Source organism: Heliangelus exortis, chromosome 6 (genome assembly GCF_036169615.1).
Source record: "Heliangelus exortis chromosome 6, bHelExo1.hap1, whole genome shotgun sequence".
Taxonomy (NCBI): domain Eukaryota; kingdom Metazoa; phylum Chordata; class Aves; order Apodiformes; family Trochilidae; genus Heliangelus; species Heliangelus exortis.
The window spans coordinates 31,291,162-31,304,753 of NC_092427.1; the positions used below are offsets into that span (position 1 = coordinate 31,291,162).

Here is a 13,592-nt window from a genome sequence, read left to right on the forward strand (position 1 = left end):
TCTTGCCTCTGTATGAAACATTTGCTTTATTTTCCCCTAAGGACTTGTCCTGGTTGTTACGAGATTAACCCCTTTGTGGTTGATTTGCAATTGTGAACACTTTGCTGTGGGTCCCCTGGCACTAAGCAGAGTGATGGAATTAACTGCTCTTATTGCATCAGCTGGGGGTGTGCAAGGGCTTCCTGATAGGCTTCTCCACTCCAGCACTGCTGGTAGCCCCCACTGGTGGCTCTGTGGGAACAGGGGTTGTATAGGAGAGCCAGGACTCCTGGAAAGGATGTGACATTCGTTGAATCAGCTGCAGATGTCTTCTGCCTGTCATGACACTGAAGGTGCAGTCCCTCAGCTGTGCTCATAGACACTCTTGATTTTCCCCTTCTTTCCCCTCTCCTTTTCTGGATGCACTTGGCTCTGGCCCTCAGCTGCTAGCACTGAGCAAGCCTGGTCTGAATCTCAGCATTTCCCTGCCTATATCTGCCTGGAGGTCACAGGCTCTTCTCAAGATGTGTTTAGCTGAAGGTAAGCCAAGGCCTGGAGTGACTACAGGCCTCCAGAGATGGGCTGCCAGCAGCTATGGGATCAGGCTGGCCATTGCCATGAGCCTGAAGCTACCGCTGCTTTTCCACAGATGTGTACCAGCCTTGTTTTACTTGAGTGTTCAACTCATCAATGAAAACAATGTCTCGATCATGGGTTTAGCTATTTCAGTGCTTCCTGCTTTGCATCTCTGCCCTTCTAAAGCAGTACTGTCTTTTGAGCATACATAGCCTGTGGGTTGGCTGTCAGTTCTCTTGTGCCATGTCTAACTAAGGAAGACTTGTTTCTAATCAAACTGTGTGACTGGAAGGACTGGTCATTTACTTCTAGCAGAATATCTCTGCTGTCCTCATCTTCAGGAGACTGGTGATGTAGCAGCAAGGAACACACATTCCCTGCAGCTTGCAGACCTGCCTGGCCAGTTTTGTCCCTTCTAGGGATGCCAACACTTCTTAATCCTATTTACAGAGCAATGTCCCAGGGCAGTTTAACCCACGTCCCTTTGGACTACCCTCCAGCTTGGCTGGCAGGAGAAAAAACAGTGAGCACAGGTTAGACTGGAGTGCCACACACAGTACTGGGGTGCTGACAGAATTCATCACCCAGGGTCTGGGGAGCATATCCTAGCAGGGAGAAGGTAAGCATGTACCCCTGCTGTGCTTCATAATCCAGCAGGGGGGAAAGGGAATGGGGCTTTATTTTCAAGCCATCCCAGCCTTCTCTCAGTCTTTGTTACAGGGGACACTCGTTGCCCTTTGTGCTCCTGGGACAGAGCATGCCTCTGCCTGTTATCACAAGGTTATTAAGCTAGCTGTGGAGCTGTCCTGTGTCAGGACAAACAGTCCCTAATAGAGCTGTCTGCTCCCCAACCCAGAGCCCGATGAGCTGTTTAACCTAGGAAGAGCATGTTTGCTGCCAAGGACTCGTGCTACCCACCTGCAGCCCTGCTCAGGGAGGGTGCAGCTAGTTCAGCCCTTCCTCACTCCGCTGCCAAGCACCAGCTGGATGGGATCCATGCCACCCTACAGCAAACACACCTGGGGTGCCCAGCCCTACCATCTGCTGTGCTGCCATAGCCCCCGGAAGCAGAGGCAGGCGTAGCAGGGTTCAGTCCATCCTTCCCTATAGGTTAGAGCAGGAACTGAGGCTGCCATTCAGGGGCAGACTGGGCCCTGTGCCCTCCATGGTACCCTGTGTCCAGCAGCCAAGGCAGGATCCCATGGTATAGTCCCTGAGGCTGCCTCCATTGCAGTGCTGTGGCTGAGCAGGGGCTGTTTGTGGGACCTCTTGCAACATCCCTCCTGAGCTGTAGTGTTTGTCCCAAAGTTGTCCAAAGATGTTCTTAGCCCTGCACTCACACTCCTCAGCTACTCCACCTCCCCTATGAAGACAGGCTGAGAGATTTGGGGTTGTTGCCTGGAAAAGAGAAGAGTCTGAGGATACCCTATAGCAGCCTTCCAGCACCTGAAGGGGGCCTACAAGAAACTGGAGATGGACTTTTTACAAAGACATGTAGCAATAGGACAAAGGGGAAAGATTTTAAACTGGAAGAATGTAGATTTAGCAAAATATTATGATGAAATTCTTTACTGTGAGGGTGGTGAGACACCGGCACAGGTTGCTCAGAGAAGCTGTGGCTGCCCCCGCCCTGGATGCATTCAAGGATGGGGCTGGGTGAGATGGGGCTGGATGGGGCTGTGAGCGGCCTGGTCTAGTGAGAGGTGTCCCTGTCCATAGCAGAGGGTTGTAACTAGATGATCTATGATGTCCCTTCTAACCCAAACCATTCTATGTTCTCCTCAATTACCAGTTCCCATTGCTCTTGCTGTCCTACTATGCTCCACACATTCACTCCAGCTATGGGCTCTACCCCACAGACTTAGTGGTTTGAGGATGACCCTGGTTTTTGTGGTTGGTGACTGTGCTCATCTCTGAGCTGGACCCCACAAGGCTGCTGGTCTCGCACATCCTTCCTGCCCATGATAGTTCCAGGCTCTGTCAGCCTCAGCTGATGTGGGAAGGGATGAGGGTGGACAACACCCTTTATCAGCTGCTTTTCTTTCCTGGCTGTTGTGTGTTTGCCCTCTGCCCCAGGCTGAAAAGGTGATACCTCTGCAGGCCCTTGGGTGTCGCAAGATCAAGATGAGGGTATTGCCCAGGGACATTCAAGGCACTGTTGTGGTGGAAACACGAGGGCTCTGACACAAATGGCTGGGTGCTGGCAAGCACAATGATGCCTGTCCTTAAATGATGTCCAACACAGGCTCTGGATCTGGTCTCCTGAAGCAAGCTCTGCCCAGCAGCCCCAGCGCGAACTGTGCTGTGCTAAAATGCTGCTGCTGCTGCTGCAGCTGTACCTGGCCCCAGCCCAACAAGTAGCTTTGTTCTGGGTGCAATGGCCTCAGTTTGCAGTGCCTCAGTGGGTCACGACCTCCAGTTTGTTGTGAGGCTGCTACAGGGGCTTGTTGTTAATGCACTGAGCAACAGAGTCAGAGGGTGATGTAGGTTCCTCACTTCTAAAAAACCTCCTCGGCTACCTGGGGGTGAAGCCAGACTGGAGGCAAGACCTAGGAGAGCTTGAAAACTAGTGGTGATTGTGGAGAAAGAAAACCAAAAGTTGCTTTAACTGCCTGGCAAGAGCAGGAGATTCAACATAAACTGTGTGCTGATTGCTGTCTCCAGCTCTGCTCCCACTTCTCCATGCCACTTGGCTGCAGCCCCAGGCTCCCTCCCTGGCCCTGAACACTTCCCTGAATCCCTCTAAAAGCTTGAGTGATTTACTTGCTGTCTCCCTGTATCCACCTCTGCCTGTTGCTCCTGACCTGGCATTGCTCCCAGAGCAGATGTTCCTGGATCTGCAGCACGCATTTCCCCTTCCAGAAGTGTTAATGCTGCAATTGCATGAGTGGCAGTGGGATTCAACGGAAAGCGTTTCTTAATGGCCAGGTCAAATCTCCTTCCTTCTACTGCAGCTTTCCCTTCACACAACTGAAGCTGTCACCTAGAAAGGATCCATCCATGACCCATGGAGAAAGAATCACCAAAAGAGCCCAAAGTAGGGCCCTTTTCTGCCCTTCCTCTTGCACTCACACCTGTAGGCATGTTGGGGTGCAGCATGTTGCTCTGGAGGCTCCAGCTGCCCTCTTGCACAAGAGCACCAAGCCTGTGCCTGGGCTGTGTGGGTGCTGACTTAAGGAAGTGTTGGGGGAAACATCAGAGCTGCCGTTGCTTGGCAGGCCCAGAATAGCCAAAAAACAACACCGGATGCAGCAGCCATGCTTCCCACCCCATTCATTGCCCCAGCCATCCTGCAGCCATTTCCCAGCACTGCCCACAGGACGTGGGCGGGCGGGCGTGCTGCGCCCACCAGTGCTCGTGGAAACCCTTCTTGCAGGAGGGAGTATGTGTTTCATTAGGGAGAAAGGGCGTTTCATGAGGTTAGACAGATACCAGTTTCCCCCTGACTATTCATGTTGCACAAGACAGCCCAGTGTTCCTCCCTGGCCCCACGAAAGGACAGGGTGCTCAGCTCAGAATGTAATGGGTGTGGTTGCCCCAATGCAGGGACTCATCCCCAACAAACCCCTCCAGAGCCAATTGTAGTAGTTTAGAAAGTGAGTGACTGGGGTTCCCTGGCAGAGGGACAGCCAGGGATGACTCCAGGTTGATGACTCGAAGCCACTGCTGGCATTCTTGCCTTGGGGGAGCAGTGCTTTTGCTCAGGAAGAGCAGTGGTGACTCTTAGTCTAAGAGCACATCTAGAGGTGCTGCATGCTCAAACCCGGCCCTGAGGCAGGGACCTAGACTGGGGGACAAGAAGCAATATAGTCGTCAAAATATTTGACACACATTCCCACCACACAGACACATTTTGTTGTTACATTTCCACGTCTGGGGCCACCTCTCCTCTGGTGTTACCAGGTTCCTTGCTTCCATTTTCTCTCTTCTTTTTCACTGTCAGAAGAATTTGACGTTATGGGGGAGACTATTGTGCCAGACAGCCTCATGGCTCCGCTCTGTCCCCCTACGGTCAGGCTCCCTGGTGCTCCTTCGGAAGGTGCAGCTCAACCCTGGACATGCCACAGGCTGAGCCCGAGGCTGCTGCTGCTCCAGCGGTCTGGAGCGTTTCCCTACAGCCTGCAGGCAGGCTCGGCTTCGCGCCTCGGCGGGGGCGGCACCCCCAATGGGGTTCCCCGGGGGCGAGGGGAAGAGCCGGCCCGTCGTGAGCTGGATGGGGCTGCAGGGAGCAACCTCTGTGCGACGGGTAGTTGTCGGTGGCTGATGTCGCCAACAGACGAGATGATCGGGCGAGTTTCGGGACCTGTCCGCAGGCCCGCGTGGCCTCCCGGGCCGCGGGCGGGGAGGGGAACGGGGCTGGGGCCGGGGCCGGGGGCGGCAGCGCCTCAGCCGGCGGCTGCGGGACCCGCCGAGCCGGGGCGGAGCAGGACGGGAAGGGACGGGACGAGGGGGGAACAGGACGGGGCGGCGGAGGAGGGGACGGGACCGGGCGGCAGTGCGGAGCGGTGGGTGCGCACCGGCAGGCGGGCGCGGGGCGGGGCGGCCCCAGGCCCCTTTGTTCGGCGGGAGGCGGCGGCGCGCCAGCCCCGCCGCTTTGTCCGCTGCCGCCGGCGGGAGCCGCTTGTCCCGGCGCGCCGTGAGTGAGGCCGGGGAGTGGGGGGCTGCGGGTAGGTTGCGGGTCGGTGGGGGTGGGGGAGGCAGGTGGGGCAGGCGTCGGTACCCCGGAGAGGGGCAGGAGCCCCAGGCGTGGGGTGCGGGCTGGGAGGGCTGTTGGCAGGGGAGCCGGGGGGCGTGGGGAACTCTGTCAGGCTGGGGTCAGCAGCGCTGGAGGCCCCCGGTGGTCTGGAGTCAGTAGGGCTGATTACCCCGCGAAGGCTGGGGGGCAGAGGGCCCCAGCGTGGTCTGGCCGGGGTCAGTGGGACAGCGCTCACCGGCTGGGCAGGGGCAGGTGAGCCCGGGGTGGGCTATGGCGCAAGGGGCCCTGGTGTGGGGTGGGCAGATGGGGGGTCCCTGGACAGGGCAGGTTGGGGCGGAGGAGCCTCAGGGCCCCAAGTGGGGGACCCCGGGGTGGGTAGGGCCGGGGGTGTAGGTGTGGGGCCCGGGTGAGGCACGTGGTGCTGGTGCTGACTCTCGGCGTGGCTGGGAGGCGGCCGCGCGGCTTGGCCCCCTCGGCAGAGAGCCGGGCTCAGGCTGCCCGCCCTGGGGTGGCCCTGCCCTGGCTGGGGGAGGAAGGATGCGAGGAGCTCTCTGCTAACCTGGCCGTGCGCCCTGGTTCTCCTGAGGTCTGTTCTCTGTGGCGCTCCTCCTTCGCCACCACGGCACTGCCCATATGTGTGCTTTTGCTTTCCCGGGTCTTGCCATCTCCTGGGGATGCCCTCCTGCTACCCCGGCCTTGTCCCCCGCCCCTGTCCCTTGCCCTGGTGCCAGGGCAGTGTGCTGCTGCCAGACAAGGACTAAACGCAGACACAAAGCATTCTTACCGTAGGCCCCTTGAGGATAGGGCCTCACAACAGTGGTGGGATTTTGCAGGGTGCTCAACCACAGGGAGGATGGTGCCTCTGATGGACTGTGGTAGAGTTCCTGGTACCAGCCTGCGCCGCTTCCTGTGGGTTCTGCTGAGCACCAGGCTGGCACCAGAACACATCTTGGTTGCTGGTGCGTGTGCTGGAGGGGCTTTTATGTTTAAGCAAGGTTGCGAAGGCCAGGCTTAGCTAAACCAAAAAGATGCTCTTATTCTGGACAGTAGTGGTGTGAGTGCAGCAGGAGCCATCATTTGCAGGGACATGCCCTGGCCAGAGATGATGGGACAGGGCTGGTCCGGGAGCAGGCGAGACTTGGGAGAGGCTGGGGACTCTGCAGACATTTCCCTTCTGCTCACCATGGGCAGCCCTGCCACCTTCTGCCCTTGCATCAGCTCACACTTAATGTGCTGAAACTATAGATGGAGGTGGGATGCCTCCTCTTATGTCTTCTCCTTTGGCCAGGAGCTGTGGTACAGTCCTCATAATTTCCTCCCTGATCACTGGTGCAAGCTTCTTGGACTTTGTGCAATTCCTTCGCTGCCCCACAGTGCCCCTCACCATTACTCTTCTGTCTCCTGCTCCCTCCACCAGCCCTTGATGTTGAGCTGAAAGGTGCTCTGAGCACTGGCCACAAGGGGCTACAAAGGCCTGTAAGGACTGGGGGGATGGGGTCCCACAGGAGGGAGAGCACAGCATGGTGATTTGGTGTGTTAGAGTGATGCTGCGTTTCTACCATCCCTCAAGGGAGAGCTGCAGGGTGCAGAGGGGGAGGGTGGTGCATATGGGTTCATAGGGAAGAGGATGTTGCTTGGGTGAGACCCCTCAGCTGGGGCTCAGGGTTGGCAGCTGCAGCAGGCCAGAGGGGCTGCTGGCAGCCTGCTGCCCTCATGTAGCCTTCCTCCAGTGGCCTGTGGACCCATATGGGAGTGTGTGGGTGCTGGTGCAGGGTGCGGCACTGGTTGGGGACCTTCCTGGGACCAGGGGGCAAACGGGTGCTGTGTCACTGTGGGTGGAGGAGGCTGTCTGTCCCCTGCCTGTCCCCTCACCCTCCTGAGCTGGTGCTGCCCTGTGTGTGTTTTACCCTGTGGCAGTGCTGACTCTTACCCAGATGTGTCCTTCAGTGGACAGGGATGTCCCAACCTTTTTCCCTGCTCCCTGGATCCCCTCCACCCATCTGGCTGGTGGCTGGGTAGGATGGGATGCAGATGGCAGTGTGGGAAGGAGGTACTAGGCAGTGGATCTGATTTTGGGGAGATACTTGCCTGTGCAGTGCTGTGTTTGTGTACGTGGTGGGTAAGGGAAAGGATGTTGCGGTTGAGGTGGAGTCTAGTGCTTTGGTGTGACCCAGTGAGGTGCACATGGGTTTGCTCAATGCCTCTTCACCTGCCCCTTCCCTGCAGAGTTTGAGCTGACTGCCTGGCCAGGATGAGCTGGAGTTTCCTGACACGGCTCCTGGAGGAGATCAACAATCACTCAACCTTCGTGGGCAAGATCTGGTTGACTGTCCTCATTGTCTTCCGCATTGTGCTGACAGCTGTAGGGGGCGAGTCCATCTACTATGATGAGCAGAGCAAGTTTGTCTGCAACACACAGCAGCCCGGCTGTGAGAATGTCTGCTATGATGCCTTCGCCCCACTCTCGCATGTCCGTTTCTGGATCTTCCAGATCATCATGGTGGCCACACCATCGGTCCTCTACCTGGGCTTTGCCATGCATCGCATTGCCCGCATGCCCGAGTCCTTGCGGCGCCGGGCACCAGGAGTTCAGCGGGCACGCATGCCAGTGGTACGCCGGGGAGCAGGGAGGGACTACGAGGAGGCAGAGGATGATAATGAAGAAGACCCCATGATCTTTGAGGAGATTGAGGTGGAGAAAGAGAAGAGCCCAGAGGGCAGAGAGAAGCACGACGGCCGGCGTCGCATCAAGCAGGACGGGCTTATGCGTGCCTATGTCCTGCACTTGCTGTGCCGCTCACTGCTGGAGATGGCTTTCCTCTTTGGGCAGTACCTGCTGTACCACTTTGAGGTGAGCCCCTCCTATGTCTGCAGCCGCAGCCCCTGCCCACACACCGTCGATTGCTTTGTCTCCCGCCCCACTGAGAAGACCATCTTCCTCCTGGTCATGTACGCCGTCAGTGGGCTCTGCCTCTTCCTCAACCTCTGTGAGCTCGTGCACCTTGGCGTGGGGCGCATCCGTGATGCCCTGAGCCAGCCCGACAGCCCCCCACTGCCGGCTGGTGACAGCCCCGAGCCACAGTACCCCAAGAAAGCCCCCAGTGCACCCCCCACCTACCACTCACTGAAGAAGGAATTGCCACGAGCCCCACTGCCCGACGGCAAGCTGGACTACCGGGACAGCCTGGCCCAGGCAGCAGGGCGCTTTGCTCTGGCTGGGGCTCCCCCAGCACACGAGCTGGCCCGGCTGCGCGAGCACCTGCGCCTGGCCCAGGAGCACTTGGAGGTGGCCTTCCACCTCCAGCCACCCCCACGGCCCCCCAGCCCTGCCCGCAGCAGCAGCCCCGAGGCCAATGGCATCGCCGCCGAGCAGAATCGCCTCAACCTCGCCCATGAGAAGGGGACAGCCACCTGTGACAGGACCACAGGTAAGCTGGGGAGGGGGACAGATCTGGCTGGCTTAGGTGGGGGGGCTGCCCCTGGGCTCCACTGGGTACGGAATGCTGTTTCCCCTGGCAGGTGCTAACATGCCTCTTGCTCTCCACAGGGCTGTGAGTGCCACCAGGGATGACATCGGTGTCTGCCGGAGAGGCTGCTGCTGCCACCGTGGGACAGGCAGCCTGCCCAGAGCACAGGGCAGAGGGTGACACGTGCCTGTTCGGCAGGGTTGTCCAGGCAGCTCTGTCCTGGTGGGCAGTGGCAGGGATAGGGGCCTTGGGGGACATTCCTACTTAATTTTCACAAAGGGAGTATCTTATTTTTGTACGTTTTTATAAACTCGTCAGCGTGTGCACCCCAGCATTTTTATACTTCGCTCCTGATCCCTGCTTTGGGCCTGTGTCCCCCTCATCTCCTCTTTCACCCTCTTGTCCTCCTCCCGCACTGATTTCCTGCAGCATCTTCTGCTCATGCCTCCCCATGGCCTCCCATTTCCCTGCCACCCACTGGTGCACCAGCCAGTGCTATGCATGCACAGGCTGTGTCAGTGATGCCAGCATTGCCCCTGTAGTGTGTGGGAGTTCAGGGGAGACAAACTTAGGGGTCTGGCTGGCTGGGCTGAACCATATGGCAAGGTGCTGAGCTGGCATTGTGCTTGAGGTAGAGGGGACAGTGAGAGACAGAGGGAAGGGAGGGGGTCCTGGCAGTGCTGGTGCCATTGTGGCCAGTGGGGCAGTCATGCTGTGTGGAGTGCTGGCTCCAGGGTGTGAGCCGGGGGGCTGGCTTGCTGGAAAATGTCTGTGCAGAGGGCAGGGGCTGTCCTTTCTGCTGCCTCCGCCCTGCTCCCAGCAGCTGCCCTTGGACCAAAGCCCATCCCCTCCCACTCTGGCCACGGGGCCAGGACCCCCCTTGCACGGGGCTGGACCCTGGTTCTGCAATGAGGCGACACGGTACCCCAAGCTGGGCTCAGCTGGGAGCCAATGGGGCATTTATCATCTCAGCCTGGGGTCACACGGGGATTTTCGTAGCATTGTTTTTTACTCAGAAATGATTGTCACTGTTTTTTCTTAAGTTTTTTCTTTTTTTTAATATCTATATTAGTAAAAGCTTGAGACGTTTTGTACTGAACTGCTGCATCTGGTCCTTTGGGAGGAAGGGGTGGGAAGGGAATCCTGCGCAGCTGGGCTGGGGCAGCTGGAGCCTCCCTGCTGGCCCGGGGTGACTCAGTCATTCCTGCCGTGTGGAGGCGGCTGCGGCTGCACAACCTCCATAGCTCTGGTGTAGCGGGATCACTCTGGCCACGTTCCTGTGGTCCTGTCCTTGGAGAGGGGCCCACTGAGAGGCTTCCCCATGCCTCCCCCTCCCAATAACTTCCCCATGCTTTCCCATCCCGCTGCCACTCTTGTGCCTCCCCACACGCTGCTGTCCCTGTGCCTTCCCACCCCACTGCAACCAGAAGCAGAGGGAATGCTGCCTTGCCCTGCACTCCTCTGCCCCAGGGCTGAATCAAACCTAGCCATGCCATACTGATTTTGGCCAACACACACCCTGTTTACTCTCTGGGACCCCAGGTCGATGCTTGCCCACCTCCCCCCTCCAGCCAAAAGTCCCTCGGGAACTTGCTTCTCACTGCACAACCCCATGCCACATCTGTGGCTGCATCTGATGAGAGCTGGCATTTCCAGGCTGTTTTGGTAAAGGGAACAGGTTTATTTTGTTCATACCATTAAGCTTTCCAACAGGCTTTGCTGCCAGGAGAGGGCTCGCTTGCAGTGCCACACATGCTGCCAGCTCTGCTACCAGTGCACCATCCCAGCATGGGCGCACCCTGGCACATCCTGATCCCCACCATGGCAGCCTGGTCCTGCCTGGGACCACAGGGAGACTGGTGCAGGACCCCAGTCTTTGTGGGGTGTGGGAATCGGGATGAGAGCAGATGGGAAGAAAGAGGGGCTGTGGTGGTTGCAGACAGCAGGCTGGGTTTGGCAGTTCTGCCAGAGGCTGTGCCTGTCCCTGCCCTGCCACGTCCCAGCTTGCTCCAAGATGGGAACAGCCCTGGGGCAAATCTGTCAGCGTGACTGTGCCTGGGGCAGCCTGAAACTTCAGCTTATACAGGGGAGGGGTGGCACAGCCCAAACCTCTCCACCAGGTCCCTCTGGTCCCTGTGGCATGGGTCCAGGTGTCCCCTGGACAAGTGACTCCTCCCGAGCGGGATCACAGTCCAGGGCTGAGCTGCAGGATACCTTAGACACAGGTGCAGTCCTGTGCCAGGATATTTGGCACTGTCTCATATTTGAAGGAGTACCCACCGTCCGAGGTGGTGCGGACGCGCAGGGAGCGCATGGTGCCGGGCAGGGCAGCACAGCAGAGCTGCACACCCAGGCGGTGGCTCAGCCCATGGCCCTCGGTGCAGCTCCCATGGCAGTAGTGGAAAACAAAGCTGCTGGGATGCACGATCCACTTGTCCCAGCCCAGCTCCTCAAAGGAGATGTTGAGGGAAGCCCGGCGGCAGTTGGTGTGGGCAGCCAGGTCCTCTGATGGGCGCTGCAGCAGGCTTAGGGCAGCGGGGGACCAGGGCACAGCAGAGCGACGAGCCCTCTCACTGCCCTTGGCCCGGGTGGTGGCCACCAAGAAGGGCATCTTGTCCCCCTCGGACAGGCAGGGGCAGCCAGGACAGCGCACCAGTAGCACAAAGAGTGGCTGCGAGAGCTGAGGTAGCAACACCGGGGCAAAGTGGAATACTGTCCAGTGCTCAGGCGTCCGCACCACCGTGGCTGTCACCGGCACACGACCCTGCGGTGACAGGGTCAGCACATCAGGGTCTGAGTGGTTGGGGGCAGCTGAGGGGCCAGTGTAAAACCAGAGCTGGGCAGAGGTTACCGTGCGGCTCAGAGTGTGCACTGAGGGTTGGAAGAGGTAGGTGAAAATCCCTTCTTCCTCCAACAGCTTGTCTGGCTGTGTGGGCTCACAGGGCACATCTGCAGGGGGAGAAAGAAGCATTGGGTGCATGCCCAAACCCAAGGAGAGTCAGTCCCTAGCACCAGGTGGGAGATGGGGTGCTGCAGAGGGTCCCTAGGGTGCTGTCAGAGCACCTGGCTACCGGCAGAGATTGTGACAGGGCAAGGGGCAGCTGATGTCTAGTGCTGTGCAGCAGCCCCTGCACTCTGACCCACAGCTGAGCTGTGCTGTGCCCTAGGCTGGTCCATTACTGCTGCCCCGTACCACAGTGTCCTGTGCTGTTCCCCAGCATGCTGCTCCAACTCCGTGTTCTGCTGGTCATCCTTGCCCATTCCACAGCCTCCTGCCCTGTCCCTTTGTATCCTGTCCTATTTCCCCGCATCCTGCCCCATTCTCTAGCATCCCACCCTATCGTACCCTGCCTCCTCCTCAGACCTTCCTTATCTCTCTGCATCCCACCTGGCTCAGCTATTCCCCTGAGCACGTTCTTGTGCTGCCTGCCACTCTCCCTGCCTGCCATCCTGGACCGCTCTGCCTGTCCCTGCCTGCCATCCCTTTTCACTTTCTGGCTCTCCACAACACCTTGTCCTTGCCTCTGCCCCGGCCTTGTGTACCCTCTTTCTCTTCTCCCACAGACCCCCACAGCAGCCACTCTGTCCTGCTGCATACCCACTGTGCAAGCTCCACACTCTATTTCACCCCTCTGCCCTCTCCATCCCACCAGGGTGTTCTCACCTGTGGAAGGGAAGAGAATCACCTGGGACGTGTCCTCCAGCTCCTCGGGCTTGACTTCGGTGTTTTCAAGGATGTCTCTCCGGTGCACCCTCCTTGCTTCCTTCAGGGGCTCCTCTTGGAGAAGCGGGGGGCTCAGATGCTCCAGCACTTGAGCCCGCACCTTGGCCAGGATGAGCTCCCGATCGGCACCGGCCCCGGTGCATCCGGCCAGGGCGGCGGTGGGCAGCATGGCAGGCAGCAGGTGCAGGAGGAGCAGCATGACCGTGGGGCATGCAGCAGGCCGGTGGTGGCTATGGAAGCTCTGCCGCGGGCTCCTGCCTGCCTGCTCAGCCCGTCTGCCCGCTGCGCTCCCCCCGGGGCAGGGTGGCATTGAGACCTATCTGACACTGACGCAAACGTCTGCTCGCCGTGAATATTATCTCTGGGCAGCGAAAGCGCTGAGACGTCTGGAATGTGAGGACTGCAAGGACAGTGTGGTCTCGTGGGGGGGGGAGGACGCCCAAGCAAGGAGGTGCGGGGGGGGGGAGGAAGTGGGGGGGTGAGATGCTGCCTTGGCAGTGGGTGCATGGGGTTGGGGAGGTTGGGCTGCAGGCAAGGTGCTTCCAGAAAGGTATTTTCCTGTGCTGGCAGGGATGGAGGGGGCACCCAGGGCAAGCTTTGCAGCTGCCAGTGCTGGGTGCCCCCCATGCTAAAGGAGCTGCAGATCTGGGGCTTCCGGGTAGACAGTGGGAGGTGGCTGTGGTTGTGGACAGCAGGGGCATCTGGGCAATGACCTGAAAGGGTTGCAGGCCCTGCAAGGTCCCAGTGGGGTGCACACTGAGGGTAGCAGGCTGGACACCTTCCTGCGGGGATGTCTGGGACATCTCAGGGTCACAGGACAGCCAGGATGCAAGGAGGGGGTCCTGGGGAGGGTAGAATGGGGTCTAGGGGAGCTGTGGCACCTCAAGGGCAACCTGGATGCGGGCAAGGTCCTAGGGATGCGAAACAGGAGGAATGGCAAGATGTCCTCACACTGTCTGGGGCTTCAGAAGGGGAGGAAGGTGAGGCAGACCTGGAGACACTGCAGCAGCGCCCAGAGAAAGATGCCATGGTTCTGTTTGGTCTGGCAGGCCAAAAGCTGGTTCCTGGCACAGAAGCAGCACAGGCTATGACAGTACCCAGTGTGCCCTGCCCTTCTCCCCACTGCTGCCTGTGGGGACAGCACCAGGGA

At 58.9% G+C, this 13,592-nt stretch overlaps 2 protein-coding genes across 6 annotated transcripts; one reads left to right on the top strand and one right to left on the bottom strand.

The window, feature by feature from the left end:
• The first annotated feature begins 5,026 nt into the window (after positions 1-5,026).
• Positions 5,027-9,817, top strand: LOC139797762 (gap junction gamma-1 protein-like). Of its 5 annotated transcripts, none has more exons than XM_071747573.1 (3): positions 5,027-5,222; positions 7,478-8,679; positions 8,799-9,817. In XM_071747573.1, the coding sequence occupies exons 2-3, from the start codon at positions 7,503-7,505 to the stop codon at positions 8,804-8,806; spliced, it is 1,185 nt and encodes a 394-aa protein (XP_071603674.1). In that variant the 5' UTR covers positions 5,027-5,222; positions 7,478-7,502; the 3' UTR covers positions 8,807-9,817. The 5 variants fall into 5 exon arrangements, with proteins under 5 accessions (XP_071603674.1, XP_071603676.1, XP_071603679.1 ...); XM_071747575.1 differs by having other exon boundaries at positions 5,027-5,191; XM_071747578.1 differs by having other exon boundaries at positions 5,036-5,060.
• Positions 9,818-10,378: 561 nt separating this feature from the next.
• On the bottom strand, positions 10,379-12,848 carry INHA (inhibin subunit alpha). The gene is made up of 2 exons (XM_071747579.1): positions 12,383-12,848; positions 10,379-11,667 (listed from the first exon to the last, which is right to left on the bottom strand). The coding sequence occupies exons 1-2, from the start codon at positions 12,750-12,752 to the stop codon at positions 10,934-10,936; spliced, it is 1,104 nt and encodes a 367-aa protein (XP_071603680.1). The 5' UTR covers positions 12,753-12,848; the 3' UTR covers positions 10,379-10,933.
• Positions 12,849-13,592: the final 744 nt, after the last annotated feature.

Excerpts from the sequence above, each read along its gene's own strand:
- LOC139797762 (XM_071747573.1), top strand. The coding sequence starts at position 7,503 with ATGAGCTGGAGTTTCCTGACACGGCTCCTGGAGGAGATCAACAATCAC.
- INHA (XM_071747579.1), bottom strand. The coding sequence starts at position 12,752 with ATGCCACCCTGCCCCGGGGGGAGCGCAGCGGGCAGACGGGCTGAGCAG. Across the intron at positions 11,668-12,382 it reads GATTCTCTTCCCTTCCACAG|ATGTGCCCTGTGAGCCCACA; the intron begins GTGAGAACACCC and ends CTCCCCCTGCAG.